This window comes from Urocitellus parryii, chromosome 4, assembly GCF_045843805.1.
Source record: "Urocitellus parryii isolate mUroPar1 chromosome 4, mUroPar1.hap1, whole genome shotgun sequence".
NCBI classification, from domain to species: domain Eukaryota; kingdom Metazoa; phylum Chordata; class Mammalia; order Rodentia; family Sciuridae; genus Urocitellus; species Urocitellus parryii.
The window spans coordinates 188,392,874-188,414,892 of NC_135534.1; the positions used below are offsets into that span (position 1 = coordinate 188,392,874).

Sequence of the window (22,019 nt, forward strand, 5' to 3'; positions counted from 1 at the left end):
TGTAACCAATGCTAATATATTAAAATTTAGTTAATTTCATACTAGTTTATTTAAATATCATGTAAGTTCAAATAATTGTTAGTATTTTATCACCTGGGTGGTTGATTCATATTAGAAACGCTAGTGTAGCAAACTTACTTCTGTTTTCGTTTTTTTTTTTTTCTTTTGTTTTGGTGCTGGGGGCCTTGTGTGTTAAGCTGTAAACTACCAACCCCTGGGCTACATCCCCAGCCCTCTGGTTTCTTAGCTTAGCACAGTGCTGGTAAATATGTCTTGTGGGGCAAATCTGGCCCACTGCTTGTTTTGATAAATAAAGTTTTATTGGAATCTAGCTGTGCCTGTTCGTTTATATGTTGTCAATGACTGCTTTTACTCTATAAAGGAGGCTTGAGAATTGGCAACAGAAAAGATAAGACCAAGCCAGGGTGGACATAAGTTAAATTATAAAAACTAAAGATTAAAGGAGAAAAAAGTAGTTTAGCAGTTCATGCTGCCTACTTCTTTTTTTAGGGGTGGGGGTACCAGGGATTGAACTCAGGGGCACTCAACCACTGAGCCACATCCCCAGCCCTATTTTATATTTTATTTAGAGACACATTCTCACTCAGTTGCTTATCGCCTCACCATTGCTGAGGCTGGCTTTGAACTTGCGATTCTCCTGCTGGGATTAAAGGCGTGCATCACCACGCCTGGCCCATACTGCCTACTTCTAAGAGAACCTTTTGTTCTTCATAACTAGATAACATTATGTCACTGATTCATAAGGAGTTTAAATTAGTTCCATGGGTTAGGACATCAGAATTATTAGTGTCCATTTTCATCTAAGATATTTATTCTCTTAACATTCTCTTAACATTCTTGGTCCTATTGAAACATTTCAATATTCAAAAATACTGCAATGATGATACTCAAGAGAAAAGCCATTATCATGTGTATGCTGGTCATTATGATCTGTGTGGTACAATTTTTTAAACTATCATGTCCTTCAAAAACAAAACAAAACAAACAAACAAAAAAGACAAGACCACAAAGCCTAAATATTCACTATTTGGCACACAGTAAAGTTTCTCAGTCCTGAATTAATGTAATATGAGACTGTTGGAATTTTGGAATTTGGGTTATTCACACAGGTCTACGGGTCTCAGATGAATATTATTCTTGAGTTACCTTTAGGGAAAATTATTTGTTAAAGAAATCAGTGATGTAAACAAATAATGCATGCAGTTTTGCCTAAAAAAATAATCTTTTAATATTTCATGTTCTAAGCACTCATTTCTAAAACAGTTATAATACCAGTTATAAATTCATATGGGCTGGGAGTGTAACTCAGTGGTAGAGTACATGCCCAATATGTGAGGTAAGACCCTGGGTTTAATCCGCAGCACTGGGTGGGGGGGAATATATATATAATCTTCTTCTTAAAGTCGACCCTGAGAAATTGAAGTATTCTTTATTAGCCTTTAAGGAGATGACTTTACTTGTAATACATTGAAAGTCATTACTTCAAACTTTTCACTAAGGCCATCCCAGCTCTATTTACCTTATCATGTCTGGATTAGTGCAGCTTTATTAAATTGTGTTCCTTCAGAACAACAGCACCTGATCTCTTCTTTGAGGTCAGATAGAAGAAAACCTTGCATTTTTCCAGATATCCATTCTTGGACAACTTTAAGAAGAAAGAAACACTAGCTCCCCAAGAGATGTGCAGGGAAAATGCATATAGATTTAAAAATGATAGTAAACTCTTAAAAGTGACGATAAACTCTCAGACCTTTCCAGGGGGTATGTGGAATTGAGAACAGGGAATTATCTGGAGTCATTTCTACTGAGTGCTGACGTAGCTGTGTATGCTTCTGTTCTGGGATTCACTTTAAGGCCCATGTGAGACCTCAGTATGAGGCCTGGACGTTGGAGGAGTTCATTCCAACCCCTTCTGCAACATCTGGGGTAGGAACAGAATCTGTAAAATTCAGGATTTTTAAAAAATTGTACCATACTGATCATCACATTTTTGAATAATGAAGTCCAAAAATTGGAGATTAGATAAAAACAGAAGAGGTGCTAACTGACCACACTTCCAGAAGAAAGCTTTCCCAGGAACCCCCAGGTAGGTAAGTGGCCACGGGTCACCATCTGTTTCCTTTCGTCCAGGCTTGGAATCTACCAAAGGACATCTATGTGTCTTTCCATGTCTGCTGAATCTACTTGGCTCAAATGGACTTATTTTTTCCCCCAGGGGTCGGATGGCGAAGTGTGCTGCTAACAGGAGATGAGACAGGCTCAGGTGCCCCAGAAACATCCAGCCCAGACATGACTCTGAAGGTAAGGGATCTTTCTCAGGTGGATCCTCCCAGTGTACCCTTAGAGTGATGGAGGCCTCTGCAGGCTTCTCTGGGGCAGAACGAGCCTCACCCTCCACCTGCTGGGCTCTCTGTCTCTATTCACTGATGTCTCTCAGTGAGACACCCGGACATAGAATTTCCTGAATTCTGGTACTAGATTGGGAAACCACTTGAATGCCAGAATCTAAGACACGATTTCCAATGGGCCCGTTGTGGGGTCTTCAGTGAACATCGGTCTGTACGTAGGCTATTTGCAATTGGTAACCCCGGTTGGGACAGTGAAGCAAATCTGAAAATTCTGAGCTGAGAAATCAGGCCCCACTGTGCCTTATGAAGAAAGGTCAGAGAGGCATGAAGTAACTTTGATCTCGACTCAAGATTTCCAGTGATGTCAGCGGGAAGGCAGCTCGTGGGCCATTCCAGCTAGAATGCTAATGTCCAAAGGTTTGCAAAATGACTCATCTGGGAATCAACTAAATTATCACTGCTCAAGTTAAATGCTTGAAATTGGTAACCATTGCCTAGATTAAGGAAACCCTAGTAAAAGTTATCAGAGCCTCGACCACTTCCCTTCTATTACTGGTTTCAACACAAAAGAGTGGGCCTCCTCTATGGAATTCTGTGTTTTAGTAAACAAAGTCCGGGGGTGGGAGAACTTTCTCACATCTTTGTTTGAATGATTAGAATTTTAATATATGCGACTTCTGAATATTTCTTTGAAAAACAGAAAGTAATGTCCCTTTTGAAATTGGGATAGAACAGATGTTTCTCTCCTGGAATTATTAGAAGTTATACAAGATAAATTAATTTAAGTTTTTTTTTTTTTTTTTTTGTAACATGCAGGCTGAACTAGTAATGTTATCTATGTTAGAAAGTTCAAGGCAGAAATTAAATGTGAGATTAAATGAAAAACAGGACAGTAGCCTGATTGGTCAAAAAGGCAACTAACCTACATAACAACCATCCCTGCTGATAATTCATTTTGCCTGTCATTGTGTTTAGCAGGGTTTGCAATATTATAAGTTGCAATGGTATATTGGTGCTGTGTTGACTGTTAAGGCAAATCCTGACTAGTTTGAATCTAGGATTAGTGTTGGGCAAAAGGCAGATGGGTGCCAACAGTGAAACCCGATGAGTTTAGATTTTCTATCTCAGAATCTGTTATCTTTTTGAGAATTTTTTTCAGAGGGTGCTGAGGATTCAAACCAATGATCTGTGTACCCTTAGAGCGATGGAGGCCTATGCAGCCTTCTCTGGGGCAGAAGGAGCCTCACCCTCCACCTGCTGGGGTTCTCTGTCTCTATTCACTGATATCTTTCAGTGAGACACCCAGGTATAGAATTTCCTGAATTCTGGTACTGGATTGGGAGGCAAGCACTCTTCTTGGGCTATGTCTCCAGCCCAAGAATTGGTTTTTGTGAGATGTATTTCTGGTATAGCTGCAGATGTGGTATGTATGGGTGGACAAATAAATGATCAGAAAGATGGGAGTTGGTTTTTATAAAAGCAAATGATACCAGGTGTGGAGATGCACACCTGTAATCCCAGCTACTTGGGAGACAGAAGCAGGAGAATCTCAAGTTCAAAGCTGGCCTTGGTGACTTAGCAAGACCCTTAGTAATTTAGTAAGACCCTATCTCAGAATAAAAAATAAAAAGAACTGGGGCTATATAGCTCAAAGTTGGAGCATTTGCCTAGAATGTGTGAGGCCCTGGGTTCAACCCCCAGCACTGTGAGCCCCAACAAATAACAACAACAAAACATTAATAGCAATAGAACTTGGTTTATCAGGGCTGGGGATATAGCTCAGTTGGTAGAATACTTGCTTCACATGCACAAGGCCCTGGGTTCAATCCCCAGCACCACAAAAAAAAAAAAAAAAAAGAACTTGATTTATCGACACTTCTCAAGGGGAAGGAATATCCACAGAAATTATACCTTTACTTCTTCCACTTTGATCTTCTTCTGATAGACATATCTATTTTAATGCTAACAATTATTCTTTCTGAAAAAAAAATTGTACTTTTTTGGGGGTTTTGTTCTTATTTTTTTAAAATCATGATCATCTGAGTCAGGTGAGGTAGCGCATGCCTGTAATTCCAGTGATTCTGGAAGCTGAGGCAGGAGGGTCTCAAGTTCTAGGCCAGCCTGGGCAACTCAGGAAGACCCTCTTTTTTTTTTTTTTTTGGTAGTAGTAGTAGTAGTAGGGATTGAACCCAGGGGTACTTAACCACTGAGCCACATCCCACCCCTTTTTATTTTTTATTTGAGACAGGGTTTCACTAAATTGCTTACGATCTTGCTAAGTTGCTGAGTCTGGCCTCAAATTTGTGATCTGCTACTGCCTCCTGAGTCACTGGGATTAGAGTCTTGTGCCCCATTTCCAGCTAATTCTGTCTCAAAATAAGCTAAAAAGGGGCGGGAGGTATATAACTCAGTGCCCCTGGGTTCAATCCCCACACCAAACCAAACCAAACCAAATAAACAAAAATATCATAATTAACTGAATGTAGTTTTAGCTACTACCTGTAGTGTTTTTTTTTTAATATTTATTTTTCAGTTTTTCGGTGGACAGAACATCTTTATTTTCTTTTTATGTGGTACTGAGGATCGAACCCAGCGCCCCATGCATGCCAGGCGAGCACGTTACTGCTTGAGCCACATCCCCAGCCCCTACCTATAGTGTTTTAGTACTATGTTTTATTTTGAAATAGCAAAGTCATGCTTCTAAAAATATATACAATGTAGATAAGTGAATTCTTAAGCAAACCTGTCATTCTAAGGAATATTAATAATAAGAGTATATATATTATTTTTTAGTTGTTGATTAACTTTTATTTTATTCATTTATTTATATGTAGTACTGAGAATCAAACCCAGTGCCTCACAAATATGAAGCAAGCACTCTACCACTGAGCCACAACCCTGGAACAAGAGTAGTTATATTTAAAACACCTTCTAAACACATTGAAGTAGGTAGGCACGCTACATGGGCCTGCCTGACTTTGTTTTTTGAGGTGCTGGGGTCCAATTCAGGGCCTTGCAAGCATTCGGCTACTGAGCTACACCGCAGGCTGCTTGACAGTTTTAAATGATTCGGCTTAGTGGGTTGAATTGCAAAACACCACTCCCCCACCCTCAAAAAGATTTGTCCAAGTCCTAACTCCTGGTACCTATGAATGTGACCATATTTGGAAAAACAGTCTTTGCAGATATAATTAAGAATCTTGAGATGAGATCACTGCACCTTAACTGGGTGATGTTAAATCTAATGACTTGTGCCCTAATAAAATAGAAGGAAGTGGATATGCGTGGAAAAGGCCTTGTAAGGAGACAGAGACAGAGATTGTAATTCTGCAGCCCAAGCCTAAAACCCAACCGAGGGTTGGGGGTGTCAGTCAGTGTCAGGGAGCTTGCTCAGTGTATGTAGGGCCCTCCCCCAAATGAACAAACAAATGGAGTCACCAGTAGCCAGAAGAGGCAAGGAAGAAGTCTCCAATAGACCTCTTGAGGGAACATAGCTCCGCTCATACTCTGAACTGTTGGCTTCCAGAACGGTGAGAAATAAATTTCTGTTGTGTCAAGTCACTAAGTTTGTGCCACTTAGTTATGGCTGCACTAGGAGATTAATACTAGGACTTTTCCAAGAGTCACTCCAACTTTTTTGTGTGTTTGTTTGTTTCAGTTGCTATCTGTATATTTTGAAGTGTTGGGAAGGGAACCCAAGCCTTGTCCGTGCGCTCTACCACTGAGCGCCACCCTGTCCTCACCTACTCTTTTGATTACTAAGGCCATGGAGGTTGGTGAACCAATATTCTGCAGATTCCTCTCTATTACCTGATTTCACCCTGCTCACCCTTTACAAAGCTAATTTTACCTGCTCTTGTTTTAGGAGAACCAGTAGTCTTTTTCAGTTTGTATCATCACCACTCACTAGAAGAAAAAGGTAGTCTTGTTTCAGGGCAGCTTCTGTATCGTATCTTGTTCTGTTTTGCTGCTTGTCCAGACACTGATGAACTAACGAATGAAGAAATAAAAGGCTGGATCAGTATTTCGTTAAACTTGCCAGGCTGTGAAATCACTTGCAGTGAAAGAAGGAAAGAAAGAAGGGGGTGGAGATACAGTGCAGTTGGTGGAGTGCTTGCCTCACCTGCACAACGCCCTGGGTTCAATCCCCAGCACCACCAAAAAAAAAAAAAAAAGAAAAGAAAAGAAAATTTTCCAGGATCCTTTCAACAGAAAATCTGAGCCTAAGAATTAGCACCTTTTTTGGGGGGAATCAGGGCTGAGGATCACCCCAGGGCCTCCCTCATACTAGGCAAGTGTTACTGCTGAGCTCCATCCCCAGCCCCCAAAATCAGCTTTTTTTTTTGGACAAAGAGTACCAGGGATTGAACCCAGAAGTACTTCACCACTATACCACATCCCCAGCCCTTTTTATTTATCAATTTTTATTTTTGAGACAGGGTCACACTAAATTGTTTAGGCTCTGACTAAATTACTAAGGCTGGCTTTGAACTTGTGATTCTCCTGCCTCAGCCTCTGAAGTGTTGCTGGCATTATAGGCAAGTGCTACTGCACCCACCTAAGAATTAGCATTCTCAAATGCTAAGTGCCTCTATAGTTCCAGCTACTTGGGAGGCTGAGGCAGAAGAATCACTTCATCACAGAAGCTTGAGACCAGACTATGCAATATAGCAAGACCTCATCACAAGAAAGAACGAGAGAGAGAGAGAGAGAGAGAGAGAGAGAGAGAGAGAGAGAGAGAGTGAGAGGGAGAGAGAGAGGGAGGGAAGGAGGAAAGGCGAGTTAGCATTTTTTCTAAGGCTTGATTGCTTCTGGAAATCCTTGCCTTAGCATCCTGCTGACCTTGCCTCTCTAGTTGTCCAACTTGTTACCAGAGACAGGATATTTTGAGTCCCCCAACTCCAGCACCAGGATGACATGCAAATTCCTGAAGCATTCCATATTTAAAACAAAAGACAAGGGCTGGGGTGTAGCTCAGCGGTAGGGTAACTTGCCTGGCCTAGGGCCTATTCAATCCCTAGCATTGCAAAAAAGAAAGAAATGGGATGGTGGGAAAAAATAAAAAAAGCATGGCTTTTACTCAGTGCTTCTTGGATCTTCCTCCTCTCCTTCCCTTGGTTAATTTTCTTTGGTTCAAATATTCCCTCCTCCATCAGCACTTTCTGGGCAGCATTGCTAGTCCTTCTCCTCCATAGCCAGACACATAAAGAACCTAGATGTCATTACATAATATCCAGCCTCTCCCCTGCCAGGAAGCCACTTCCATCAGGGCCAGCGTCCCCAGCGCTCGGCCCGATGTCCAACACATGTGTGCAGTCTTCTCTATTGAGAAAGCAGATGCGCATCCACCTTCACCTTGGCTGCACTAGGCCCATCTCAGGCTTTTCTCAGGCTGGCTGCCTCTGTTCCCACTCGGGGTCTTCCTCTTGCTGCCCCACTTCTGACTTCCCCTCGAAGGCCACTTTGCTCTGTTTGGTTGTTCACTTAGCAGCTCTAAATTACAGCTCCTTTCTTTTTCTCTCCCTTTTTTCTTTTTACTGCTTTGGTTTTCTTAATACACTTTTATTAATGTATATTGTTTTCATACTGTGAAGTTCCCCCCTGTAAGTGTATGATTCAATAATTCTTAGCAGATTTACCAACCATCACCAGTTCTAGAACATTTAACAAGATCCTTCGGTCCCTACTCCAGCCCCAGGCGGTGGACTCATGCAACCTGTGGTCTTTTGTGTCTGGTTTAGCACATATTTTGTTTTGTTTTGTTTTGTTTTTTCGAGTTTATCCATGGCATAGCTGCTGTCACTATCCTTTCCATTCCTGTTAATGTTGGCCAATATTTCGTTTCTGAGTATGCCACTATTTGGGTACCCCCAACACTGCTGATTTTTTGTGATGCTGGGGCTCAAACCCACAGCCTGGCACACGACAGTCAAGTGCTCCACCACTGAGCTACGTCAGCAGTTCTGGGTCATCTTTTTATTTATTTATTTAAATTGTTTTTAGTTGTAGATGCACACAATATCTTTATTTTATGTATTTTTTCTTATGCAGTACCGAAGATGGAACCCAGTGTCTCACGCATGTGAGGCATGTGCTCCGCCACTGAACCACAGCCTCAGCCCCTTTCTTTTTATCATTTTTGTCCATTCACAAGTTGATAGACTTTGGGCTGTTTCTACTTTCTGTCAGGAACGCTTCCACGAACAGGTACATGTGGCTCTTTGGGTGGACCTATATCTCACTGGACTTGAAATTGCTGGGTCATGGGCTGGGGCTGGGGCTCAGTGGTGGAGCACTTAAGCACATGTGAGGCACTGGGTTCAATCCTCAGCACCACATAAAAATAAATAAATAAAATAAAGGTATGTGTCCACCTACAACTAAAAAATATTTTAAAAAAAGAAAAGAGGGGCTGGGGATGTGGCTCAAGCGGTAGTGTGCTTGCCTGGCATGCATGTGGCCTGGGTTCGATCCTCAGCACCACATACCAACAAAGATGTTGTGTCTGCCGAATACTAAAAAATAAATATTAAAAAAAAATTCTCTCTCTCTCTCTCTCTCTCTCTCTCTCTCTCTCTCTCTCTCTAAAAAAAAAGAAAGAAATTGCTGCATCATGTGGTAACTCTGTGTTTAATGTTTGAAAAACCATCAACTACATTTTCTACTGTGTCTGGACCATTTTACACCCCACCAATAATGCATGGGTATAAAGTAACCATCCTGGTGGATATAAAGTATCTCATTGTGGCTTTGATTTGTATTTCTCTGGTGTCTACTTGAATATCTTTTCTCTTTTCATGTGCTTCTTGGCCATTTTGTATGAGGTTAGTGTTTGTGTATGTGTGTGCTAGGGTTGAACTCAGGCCTTCCCATATGCTCAGCAGGTGTTCTACCACTGAGCTCCACACCCACCACCTTTGCAGATCATTTTATAAATAAATAAATAAATTTATAAATTTATAAATAAATAAATAAATAAATTTTATATATATATATAAATTTTATATATATATATATATATATATTTAGTTGTAGTTGGACACAATACCTTTATTTCATTTATTTATATGTGGTTCTAAGGATTGAACTCAGTGCCTCGCACGTGCTAGGCAAGCACTCTACCGCTGAGCTACAACCCCAGCTGTGGCAAGCCATCCATGGGCTGTGTGTTGAGCTATGTGAATTGGAGCTATATGAGGGGACAGGCCTGGCACTGGACGCTGATTGGGCTGTGGAACTCAAGTGTGCCTTTCCTCTCTCTGCCCGTGATCCCACATAGCACCTGAGATGGGTATGACTTACCAAGATGTCAATCAATCTGCTGACTACCAGACATCACAAAGTCCACCTTTGAAACAGTATCCCCTGCCTTATTTGGTGAAGAACATTCCATCGAATGGAATCTGCTTTGTGGGTCTTCCCTATAAAATAAAGAGATTCTGGGTGCACGCTCTCTTGCCTTCCCGCGTGGAAGAGGACCCTTGAGGTCGCAGAGCAGTCCCACCCTTGATCTGAGAAACGCATGTCCATGATGTCCGTGATTTCTTCGCCGTTTTCTTAGTTTAATGTTGTAGCCATCTCTTTTGAACCCAGCTCATCTGGTCTGTGCCAGCACCTGGCGAGACCCAGCCCTGCAGATAATTTTTTAATGGCTTGATTGCTTTTGTTTGCCATAATTTGTGCATTTTTTACAGCAAAGCACCCTCTCTTTGTCTCATTGCAAGTTCTCAAAATTTTCTGCTGGGCATGGTGGTGCACACCTGTAATCCCAGTGGCACGGAAGGCTGAAGCAGGAGGATCCTGAGTTCAAAGCTAACCTCAGCAACAGCGAGGTGCCAAGCAGTTAGGTGAGACCCTGTCTCTAAATAAAATACAAAATGGGGGTGAGGATATGGCTCGGTGGTCAAGTGCCCCTGAGTTCAATTCCTGGTACCAAAAAAAAAAAAAAAGAAAAAAAAGTTTTCTGAGTGAGGAACTTTGTTCTTGACTAAAGTGGGAGGGGGCACTCAGCTCATCCTTTCCCTGTCTCAAAATAAAATATAAAAAGGGCTGGGGATGTGGCTCAGTGGTGAAGCATCCCTGGGTTCAATGCCCAGTACCCCAAACAAACAAACAAACCTAATACATGTTAAAGAAATACCTGTATGATTAAAATGTTGTAATTGCGTTGTCATTCTAATCAAATATAGAAAGTAATCCCCTCGTGCTGTCTTTACCTTGCCCTCTTCTGTGTATAGTAAGACTAAAAATTGTGTTTGTAAAGAGAAGCACAAAAAATCCTAGAATAGCAGAATTTTTCTGGGAAAGGAGCCTGTATTCACATACACTATTTTCTGTCTGTTGCTTAAGCAAGAAGCAAGGTTGATAACCTTTCAGGCACACTGGAGATTCCTCCTGCCATAGAGTCACTGGAAAAGGGCAGGTTTTCTAATCCAGAAGGCAAGAAAGCCATGTTATTTCCTAACATGTTGCTTTCTGTACGTAAAACTTCTTGCTGGGAGAGAGGCTGTTCTCCTGGAAGGACAGATGTTCTCCATTAAAAAAGGGGGAAAGCATTTCAGCTTTTCCGGTGGCCATTAGATGCCACAGGTTAGAGCTTTCTTTGGCTTTGGCTTTAAGAAGCCTTTCTGCTGAGAGCCTTTTGTTGCCAGAGGTGGAGAACTAGTTGCCCTTTGTATTTTATGATGACGGCATTAGGAAGGATTCTTTGGGGCTGGGGCTTTGGACAAAAAGATGCATTTGGGACCAGAAGTCCTTCCTACGCTGGTACTTACATAAAGATCGCTCTAAATTTGCTTCTTGGCCAAAGGAAATATTTTATTGCAGATTCTTTTTTGAAGAAAAGAATATTTAAATCCTTTTAGGTTACTGAATCTCAGAGGAGGTTGTTAATGGTGGGTAAGAGGCAGACCCGTATTATATGGGTTAATTTTCAGGATATCCTTTAAAAAAATACACCTTTGGGCTGGGATTGTGGTTCAGCGGTAGAGCACTTGCTTAGCACAAGTGGGACCCGGGTTCAATTCTCAGCACCACATTAAAATAAACAAATAAATAAAGGCATTGTGTTGTGTCCATCTACAAAAAAGATTCTCTCTCTCTCTCTCTCTCTCTCTCTCTCTCTCTCTCTCTTTAAAAAAAAATACAGCTTTGGTAGGACTGGGGCTGGGGCTCAGTGGTAAAGTGCTCGCCTAGCATGTGAGAGGTATTGAGTTCGATTCTCAGAACCACATAGAAATAAATTCATTACATAATAAAGGTCCGGGGCTGGGGATGTGGCTCAAGCGGTAGCGCACTTGTCTGGCACGCTTGCAGCCCGGGTTCAATCCTCAGCACCACATACAAAGATGTTGTGTCCGCCAAGAACTAAAAAATAAATATTACAAATTTTCTCTCTCTCTCTCTCTCTCTCTCTCTCAAAAAAAAAGAATTAAAATAATAATAATAATAATAATAATAATAATAATAATAAAGGTCCACTGACAACTAAAAAAGTATACAAAAAATAAAATACACCTTTGGGGCTGGGGGTGGAGCTTAGTGGAAAAGCACCTGCCTACCAGGGGAGAGGTGCTATCTAGGTTCTATCTCCAATATCACAAAATAAAACGAAAACAAATAATTTTTAAACTAAAAGAAAGATTAAAAATACACATTTTAAAGGAAATGGAGATGAAAGTTTCCATTGTAAACTATAATACACCATGTCAACGTTGGTTATTTATTATCCCAATATGCTACATCCTATTTGTCAAATAAATGAACTCATAGCCATCAGCAACTCTCCATTATTATGTACAGATTCGAATATTGCAGGCAAATGAAAGATCTCAGGTACCTTCTCCCCTGGCCCTTTTGTTTTTTCACTGTGTTCCCTTCCCACCGATAAAAGCCAGCACTGATCAAGTGTTTGCACTGATCTGAGGACTATGCTAGACCCTGACATGCAACACATAATCTTCAAAACAGCCCTGCTAAGGAAGAACTGTTGTGAATCCCATTTTGCAGAAGTGGTGACTGTGGCATGGTAAAGCAAAGTAATTTACTCCAGACCCTAAAGCCAGGTGTGCTGGAGCCAGGTTTTAAACCCAGGTGGAAAGACACTTCTTTTTTCTTTTCAGTAGTGGGGATTGAACTCAGGGACACTGGACCACTAAGCCACATCCCCAGCCCTATCTTGTATTTTATTTAGAGATAGGGTTTCACTGAGTTGCTTAGCGCCTCATTTTTGCTGGGACTGGCTTGGAACTCACTATCTTCCTGTCTCATCCTCTCAAGGTGCTGGGATTACAGGTGTGTGCCTCTGTGCCTAGCACTGGAAAGACACTTCTGTATTTGGGTATTAACGTATGCACATCCATGTTTTTACTAGCTAAATCAGGAGAGCTCCAAGGATGGGGCAGGAGTAGCTTAGCCAGATAAAATATTGGTCACCAGTGCCTAAAGGTGTGGCTCAATGGTAAAGTGTGTGTCTAGCATGTGTGAAGTCCTGAGTTCAGTCCCCTGTGCTATTAGAAAAATGCTAGACACCAGGTTAAGCTTGAATTCTAGATAATCAATGAAAAAAGTTTTAACTTTAGTATGCCCCTTGTATTGCACCAGACATACTTGTACTAAGAAATTGTTGTTTACCTAAAGTTCCAATTTAACTGGGTGTTGGGTATTTGTATTTGCCAAGTCTAGCAGACACAGAGGGGAGGGATGAAGGGAACAGATAAATGTGTTCATATTTTGATCATTGTAGTCTGGTATTATTTGTGAGTTTAGATTCCTTTCTCTCTTTCTTAGCCATGGCTTCCCTCCCCTCCCATTTCAGGGATGACAGTTACTAAAGGACAAGTTACAATTTGGTATCAAGATCTTAGTTGGCTTTATTTCCAGTTCTTCTCAGCCCGGCAACACTCATTCCATAAAGTGGAATAAGTGTTATAGTTGGCTGAGAAGATGGTTTTGTAGACAGAGAAGGGCTAGAAAAAGCAGGAACAGGGGACTAAAGCAAATGGGTCATTTCAGGGATATTTTTTAAGGTGGGGACGAGAGACAGAACCATTTTGTAAAAATTAAAGCAGAGGGAGATTTCTTGTCATGCTGATGGGCCTTTTAGGGAAATTTGGCCATCTTTTGCTAAGTTTTCTTTTTTGCTATTAGTATGTGCCCCACCCCATAACATGACTTTTCTGAAGCCTGTTCTAGAATCTTTATTTCAGCTGGGCTATCATTATTGGCCTGATTCATTTTCTGCAGACAGTTAAAATGTTGATGAAATATTCTTATGATTTTACCAATTCTATGAATTGGTAACATTCCCTGGCTCTCAGCAGTCACCTCCTAAAATAGATGGCACTGGCCTGGATATTCCCAGCAAAAGTTCCGAAACATTCACAAATATTTCCTGAACACATCAGTGCATTTCCTTCTACGCACATTTGGAGTGTTCCAACGGCGGGAATGACTAATGAGGTAAAGCCCTAGAAACTGTCTCACTCTGATCTCACAGATCAGAGCCCACATTCGAATATTCTTGATTTCTCAGGCTGGGGATACAGCTCAGTTGGTAGAGGGCTTGTTTTGCATACACAAGGCCCTAGGTTCAATCCCAACACCACACACACACACACACACACACACACACACACACACACACACATCCCTGATTTCTCAAGACTGATTGTCTCCAATCCAGCTGTGTGTATGTGTGTGTGTGTGTGTGTGTACCTGTGTATCTGGGACTGACAACTCAGAGGTACTCAGCCACTGAGCCACAACCCCATCCCTTTTTATTTTTTGACACAGGGTCTCACTAAGTTGCTTAGGGCCTCACTAAGTTGCTGAGGCTGACCTTGAACTCTTGATCCTCCTGCCTCAGTCTACTGAGTTGCTAGAATCATAGATATGAACCAGAGCTCATTTGTACATACCTGGGTCTACAACTTCTGATGGAATAAGCCAAGCAAACTAAACACAGGTCCTACTGATGCAAACCACTAGTCTGTAGTGTAATTAAAAGACGGTTTCCATTTAGGTGGGGAACCTGTCTGCCTACCTGCTTAATATATGAAAAAATGATTGTTTGTGTTCCTGAGGGTCCCAAATGATCAGAAATGATTTCTGAAAAGCTGGGTAGAACTCGAATAGTCATTTATGATAGGCCTTGTCCTTCTAAAACAAGTCAGGTAGCCAAGGCTTCTTACATCTTTAGCATAATTCTTGGAAGTATCTGTTGGATTCCTAGGAAGAATGATCTTGCTTCGTTATGTAAACATTTGAAATTAAGTGAGGATTAGTTCTCCCATCTCAATAAATTGCCAAATGCCTTTTCCACTTCTTCTATCTTTTTTCCAATGGCCTTCCCCTTGATTTTTTTCTGATGTAGTAAAAACTTATAATTAAAAAATACACTCATGGAGCTGGAGTTATAACACTCACCTAGCATGCATAAGGCCGGGGGTTCAATCCTCAGCCTTGCCAAAAAAAAAAAAATACTGTAAAAATCATAACACATGTGTAAATTGCATGTAAAAAGACATGTGTTCAGATGGGATGATTGATTTCCTAACCAGGAGAGTGGGTTGCAAAACCCTAATAGGTCCATGTACCAAGAGTTGGGCTCTTTTATGTCACTTGAGCTTATTACCATTGCAACAGTGGCTACTTCTTCAGACATGAGCCAGCAGAGATGTGACATATATTTTAGCTTGGCATTCTTAAGTCTGTTTTTGAAAAGAAAAAAGGTACCAGGCTGGGGTTGTAGCTCAGTGGTACAGTGCTTGCTTAGCACTTGTGAGGCACTGGGTTCGATCCTCAGCACCACATAAAAATAAGTAAATAAAATAAAGGTATTGTGAACATATACAACTAAAAAAATATTACAAAAAGAGAGAGAGAGAAAAGTACTAGCAGCTACCATCCCACTAGCTGTCCCAAGGGATCTGGGCTGGAGGGGAGGATACAGAGGATACAGGGTGGTCACCATAATCCCCATGGGCTCACAGATTGAGTTTTGATCTCTAATACTTTCAGTCTTCTAGTGAATTTCAGGTAAATAAAATGAATACCGAGAATAAAAACGAACATTTATGGAGAACTTTTCGTGTGTCGGCTTTGCTCTGGACACTGGGGGCACTATTTTATTTCATTCTCACCACAATGTTGTGACGTGAAATTATGAGGATCAATGATCTATTGAGAGCCAGGTGTAGTGGTGCATGCCTGTAATCCCAGTGGCTCTGAACGCTGAGGCAGGAGGATTGCGGGTTCAAAGCCAGCCTCAGCAATGTAGCAAGGCTGTAAACAACCTAGTGAGACTCGGTCTCAAAATAAAAAGTAAAAAAAAAGGAGGGAGGATGTGTGTGTCTTGGGTATGTGGCTCAGTGGGTAAGCACCCTTGGGTCCAATCCCTGGTACCAAAAAGTAAAATCTAAAAAAATTGGGGCCAGGCTCAGTGGCACACACCTGTAATCCCAGCGGCTCCGGAGGCTGAGGCAAAAGGATCACAAGTTCAAAGCCAGCTTCAGCAAAATTCAGGTGCTAAGCAACTCAGTGAGACCCTGTCTCTAAATAACCTACAAAATAGGGCTGAGGATGTGGCTGAATGGTCACTGAACTCAAGTGTCCCTGAGTTCAATCCCTGATATTAAAAAAAAAAAAAAAAAATTGGACTGGGTTGTAGCTCAGTGAGTTCTTGCCTTGCACAGGTGAGTCACTGGGTTAGATCCTCAGCACCGCATAAAAATAAGTAAAGTAGGGGCTGGGGTTCTGGCTCAGTGGTAAAGTGCTTGCCTAGCATGTGTGAGGCCCTGGGTTTGATCAATTCTCAGCACCACATATAAATAAATGAATAAAATAAAGATCCATCAACATCTAAAAATATTATTTTAAAAAAATGAGTAAAAGGGGCTGGGGATGTGGCTCAAGCGGTAGCGCGCTCGCCTGGCACGCGTGTGGCCCGGGTTCGATCCTCAGCACCACATACAAACAAAGATGTTGTGTCTGCCGAGAACTAAAATAAATAAATAAATATTTAAAAAAAATGAGTAAAGGTGTTGTGTCCATTTACAACTAAAAATAGTTTTGTTTTGAAAAATATACAGAAAGGGGCTAGGGTTGTAGCTCAGTGGTAGAGGGCTTGCATAGCATGTGTGAGGCCCTGGGTTCAATCCCCAGCACCATGTAAAACTAAATAAACAAAATAAAGGTATTGTGTCCATTTACAACTAAAAAAAATTAAAATTACAGAAAAAAAAACAGGGTGCAGAGACATTAAGTAATTGTGTCAAAGAACAAATTTATAACAATTTAAAGATCAAGAATTGGGCAACACTTCATCCCATAAAGTAGAATAAATGGTACAATGATCCAGCAGAGGAGGTTGGTTTTTTATTTGTTTGTTTTGCAGAGCTAAGGCTTGAACCCAAGGCCTCAGGCTTGGGAGGCCAGTGCTCTACACACCCAGGCCACAAGGTTGGTTTTACAGAGAACTAAAAATAGCCGAAGCCGGCATGGTGGCACACATCTGTAATCCCAGCAGTTTAGGAGGCTGAGGCAGAAGGATTGTGAGTTCAAAGCCAGCCTCAGCAAAAATGAGTTGCCAAGCAACTCAGTGAGACCCTAAATAAAATACAGAATAGGGCTGGGGGTGTAGCTCAGTGGTCGAGGTCCCCCGAGTTCAATCTCAGGTACTCTCCCTCACAAAAAAAAAAAAAAAAGAAAAAAAGCTGAAAGAAAGAACAAAAACCAGATTGGTCATTTCAAAGTTGTTTTCCTTTTTCCTCCAGTGACATGGAGATAGAGCAATAGATATGTAACTGATTTGGTTAACATCAGATTACTCGAGTTTACCTTTAATTTTTTGCAGTACTGTGAATTGAACCAAGGTGCTCTACCACTGAGCTGCATCCTCATCCCTTTTTATTTAAAAAATAAATTAATACAGAGTCTTGCTAAATTGTACAGATTGACTTCCACCTTGCAATCCTCCTGCCTCATCCTCCAAAATCACTGAGATTACAGGTGTGCACCACCCTGCCCAGCTTCTGGTTACCTTTTTCTTGTAAGGATCAGGGAAAAGGGAATTTCATGAACCTCCCAGTGGAAACTTGCTCTTTTTTGGAAGGTTAGCTGTTGGCTCACATTTCTCCTGGTTTCTTAGAATATTCGGTAAACAACTTATTTTGGTTCATCAACTTGAAATTTTGGATGGATGACTCCATTTTTATTTTTAGTCGGGTCTGTTGTTCTTTTCTTTTTTTGTGTGTGTGGAGGGGTACCAGGGATTAAACTCAAGGGCTCTAGACCACTGAGCCACATCACCAGCCCTATTTTGTATTTTATTTACATCAGGTTCTCACTGAGTTGCTTAGCGCCTAGCTGTTGCTGAAACTGGCTTTGAACTCCTGATCCTCTGCCTCTGCCTCTGGAACCTCTGGGATTATGGGAGTGCGTCACCACGCCTAGCAAGTCTGGTCTGTTAAGACCCAATGCAGGAACCTGGCTCCAAACAGTGGCCTCCTATCATGTTTATTTAACACAGAGCCACAGAGTGCCAGAGCCCAGAGGTAGCCCAGTAGCCTTTGCTCTTAAAGACCATGTCTACCATTTTGCCTCGTAAAACACAAAGGTGATGCTTATTGCAGACCTGTGAGGGAGGTCCTGATCCGTATCAAGCTGTTCTGCAGTTGTGTTTGAACTCAGGCATTCTTCAAATGCAGAGCTACAGTTTCTCTGATGGTGAGGAAGGAGAGGTGAAATAAAAGACATAAGTAGAGAAGAGACATAAAGGAAGGACAAGAAAAATGTAATTTTAATTTGAAGTTCCGATTACTTTTCCAGGCCTGTCCCACTCTATCTTAGTTCTTCTCCCAAGTCTGTCACTCCCAAATTTCTGGGAATCTGTAAATCTTATTACAGTTACCATAAAATCACTCATGATAATTACTTTATACATTATTAATGCACCCTCCAATAGATTAAGCAAAGAGAGATAGAATATTTTAAGAAACTTATGACTTAGGGGACTTTCTAGCATTATCTCTTGATCAGATATGGAGACCAGGTCTGTTCAAGGATCCTGAGAACAAATAGACCACCATAGATCCCATCACCATAAACTGTCCTGGATAACCAGACAGATGACATCACCACATACCTTCCCCCACACACCCCTCTTCAAGTTTCCTTTAAAAGAGGAGTCAGAATGTCTGTGGATGTGACCCAGTGCTAGAGCGCCTGCCTAGCCTGTGTGAGTCCTGGGTTCATCCTGAGCATGGCGTAAAGCAAAGTAACAAAAGAAGAGAATGGGCTGGGGCTGGGGCTCAATGGCAGGGTGCTTTCCTAGCACATGTGAGGCACTGGGTTGGATCCTTAGACTGCATACAAAAATAAGAAAATAAAGGCATGTTATCCATCTCTAATTACAAACAAATTTAAAAAGGAGAAGAAGAGGAGGAGGAGCAGGAGGAGGAGTAGGAGGAGGAGGAGGAGGATCTTTCTGGGCCTCTGACTGACATATGCTGAAATTCTGTCCCATCTGTAGGCCGAGGACCCTACTAGTTTAGAGTCAGTCCTCCTCCTACCCATACCTTCCGGGAACTCCTGGGACATTTTCCAGCCACATCTTTTCTCTGGTTCTTAAGAACCAGTTGTTTTTCAGCTTTGTCTTTGGGTCTCCTTCCCATCAGCATTCTGATGACATTTTTCATTAGCATTCTGTTGCAGTGATTCATGAACATAAGACAGAACCGCTCCAGTATAAAAGGGCAGCTGAGACTACAGTGAAAACTAGAGCTTTCATTGAATCTGGAGAAATTCAGCATTCAGAAGTCCAGAATGGATTAGACTTCATGACACCCAACAGACCTGACCTGTGGGGAATTAATTATTTTAGTTTCTCTAGGATATCTGCATTTCTATGTTATGCCACATGGAACATAGGATTTGTGGATATTTAAGTTAAAAATCAACTTAATGACTGTGGTTTCAGATCAATGCCCCTGGGTTCAACCCCTGGTAAATAAATAAGTAAAGAAAATGATAATAAAGAGCTAACACCTACTGGGAATCTAAAAGGATGGTGCCACGGCCTTTATAAGCATTAAGTTACCCAGAGCTCACCATAAACCCATAATCGATACTATGCAGTTGCCCTGATTTTAAAGGCTAGGAAACTGAGGCACAGATGCAAAGCAACATGTGGAAGGCCCTCTCCAGAATCAGAGGGGTCAGCTGCCAGCACACCCCCCCACCACGGCTCCAGAGCCCCTCTCACCCGGGACCCAAGCTCGCTCTTCTGCCTGCATATTTCTTGGGAAATGCTGGGCCAGTTAACCTCACAACCCAGCTTTCACTTGGAATTCAGACCCACCGCAAAGAAAAGAGCAGAGAGTGTGCCTTCCCCATGGAGGGAATCAATCACGTTCAAGCCACGCCTTCTTTGTGTAAGTGACATGTCTGAAAATAGCTGTGTTTTGTGATTAAGCAGTTAAAGAGAAAGAATGCCACAGATAATAGGAGACAAAAGTGAAAGGCCAGATGAATTCACCCATGGTAAGTGCAGAAATCTGGGGTCAGCGGGGTCTTTTCATAGGAAATACTAAATTCTTTTCTAGAATCACATTGTGGAAAAATCTACTTGGCTTAGTATTTTAAAAGTGCATTCTCCTCTGAGCCCCCTAAAATCCAAAACCTGTTTTACCCAATAAACTTCAGAAAGCATTTTTGGTGAGTGACTTCTTTGCTTTTGCAAAGAAATCTCCTAGAAACCCTGATCAGAGAGGAGTTGTTTTGGACTGCTTAGTAGGAATGTTTCATTGAAATGAGAATAAGAAGTATCAGGCTGTGTGTCTGGTGCCTGTGTGTGGTTAAATGCATGCGAGGAAGGCACATGAGGAGTTGGTGTGTATCGGGTGCCTCTGGGGACAACGCTTCCCCTTCCAATCATGCCTGGAGCCTGACCCTTCCGCTGCCATCGCCACTTGACCAGAGGATCTGGTTCAAGCCATTGTTGTCCCTTGCCCAGATGACTATCATAGCTTCTGAGTGGTCCTCCTAAGTAATATACGCTCCACACAGAGGCAGCCACAGTGATATTTTAAAAGCCCAAACCAAATCAAATCATTTATGTATTTGAAATAATTTAGTGGCTTCTCATCATACTCAGGAAAAAAAAAAAAGTACCCAAAGTACTAATTACGGCTTGCAAGGACCTCGTGATCTGGTCCACTGCCAACGTCCTCTCATCCACATTCCTTAGCTCTGCAGGCCTCTTGGCTGCTCTAGACGTGGCTGCCCAGAGTCTCCACACATGCTGTTCCCTCTGCCAGAATACGGTTCCTCTTCTTTCCCCATATTTTTCCTCAGGTCTTTTTTTCAGGTTTCTGCTCAAATGTTACCTTGTTCAAGAGCCTGTTCTTGACCATGTTATATGACATAGCACCTCTCCTCTACCACCATCAATATGTATTCCTCACTCAGCTTTATTTTCCTTATAACCAATTTCCCCTCTTGATATATAATGCATTTTTCATATCTATGTGGGTTAACTCAGTGGGCCTTTGATTTTCTTTCCTATTACCTATGATATTCTCCTTTTTCTCATTCTCCACATTCTATTAGGCACAGCAGTGCACAGCCATACATTGGTTGAAATCAAAGAGAGAATGGCCTGAGAAAGAAGAGGGGTCTGAGCCCCAAGTGTGGCTTCTCCCAAATTGAAGTCTGGATAGATGAGAAGGAGCCTGTCGGTTAGCTCTCTGTTACTATATTAAGATACATCAGGCTAGGTGGGCTGGGGCTGTAGCTCAGTGGTAGGGCACTTGCCTGGCAGTGTGAGGCACTGGGTTCCATCCTCAGCACCACATAAAAATAAATAAATAAATAAATAAAGATATTGTGTCCATTTAAATTAAAAAAAAAAAAAAAAAAAAAGATAGATGAAGCCAGACATGGTGGTGCATGTCCGCAATCCCAGCGGCTCAAGAGGCTGAGGCAGGAGGATCCTGAGTTCAAAGCCAGTCTCAGCAATGGCAATGGTGAGGTGCTAAGTAACTCAGTGAGACCTTGTCTGTAAATAAAACACAAAACAGGGCTGGGGATGTGGCTCAGTGGTTGAGTGCCCCTGAGTTTAATCCCCAGTACCAAATATATATATATATATATATGATAGTCAACTTAAAAATACAAAACGTTGCCTGGCCCCTGCATGAGGCCCTGTGTTTGATCCCTAGCATTGCAAAAAAAAGAAAGAAAGAAAGAAAGATTTATTTTGACTCACAACTTTAGAGATTTTAGTCATGGTTGATTGGTCCTGTTATTTTCGGTCCTGTGGCAAAGCAATACATCATGGCCAGAGCATAGTAGAGAAAGCTGTTAACTTCATGGCAGCCAGAGAGCGAAGAAAGACCTCCCACTAGGACCCCTCCCTAAGGTTCTACCACCTCCCATCAGCACCAGGTTAGAAACCAAGTCTTTAACACTCGGGCCTTGGAGGGCATTTAAGATTTGAGCTTCAGCGCAACTGGAAACACATACTGAGAAACAATGGCTAGTGGGATCCGAGGGGAACCCCGAGAGTGTTTTGGAAGGCAGATGAAAGAAGCCATTTGAAAAGGAGTGATGGAGATTCTGGACTGGATCCTGCTGAAAGAGCAGGCAGGT

General features: G+C 41.8%; 1 protein-coding gene across 1 annotated transcript in view; it reads left to right on the top strand.

Moving 5' to 3' along the window:
* Positions 1–22,019, top strand: part of Palm2akap2 (PALM2 and AKAP2 fusion) — a 334,047-nt gene that overhangs the window by 192,057 nt on the left and 119,971 nt on the right. The window contains exon 6 of the mRNA XM_026391105.2: positions 2,237–2,322. Coding sequence (XP_026246890.2) covers positions 2,237–2,322 — 86 coding nt within the window. The remainder of the gene's footprint in view (positions 1–2,236; positions 2,323–22,019) is intronic.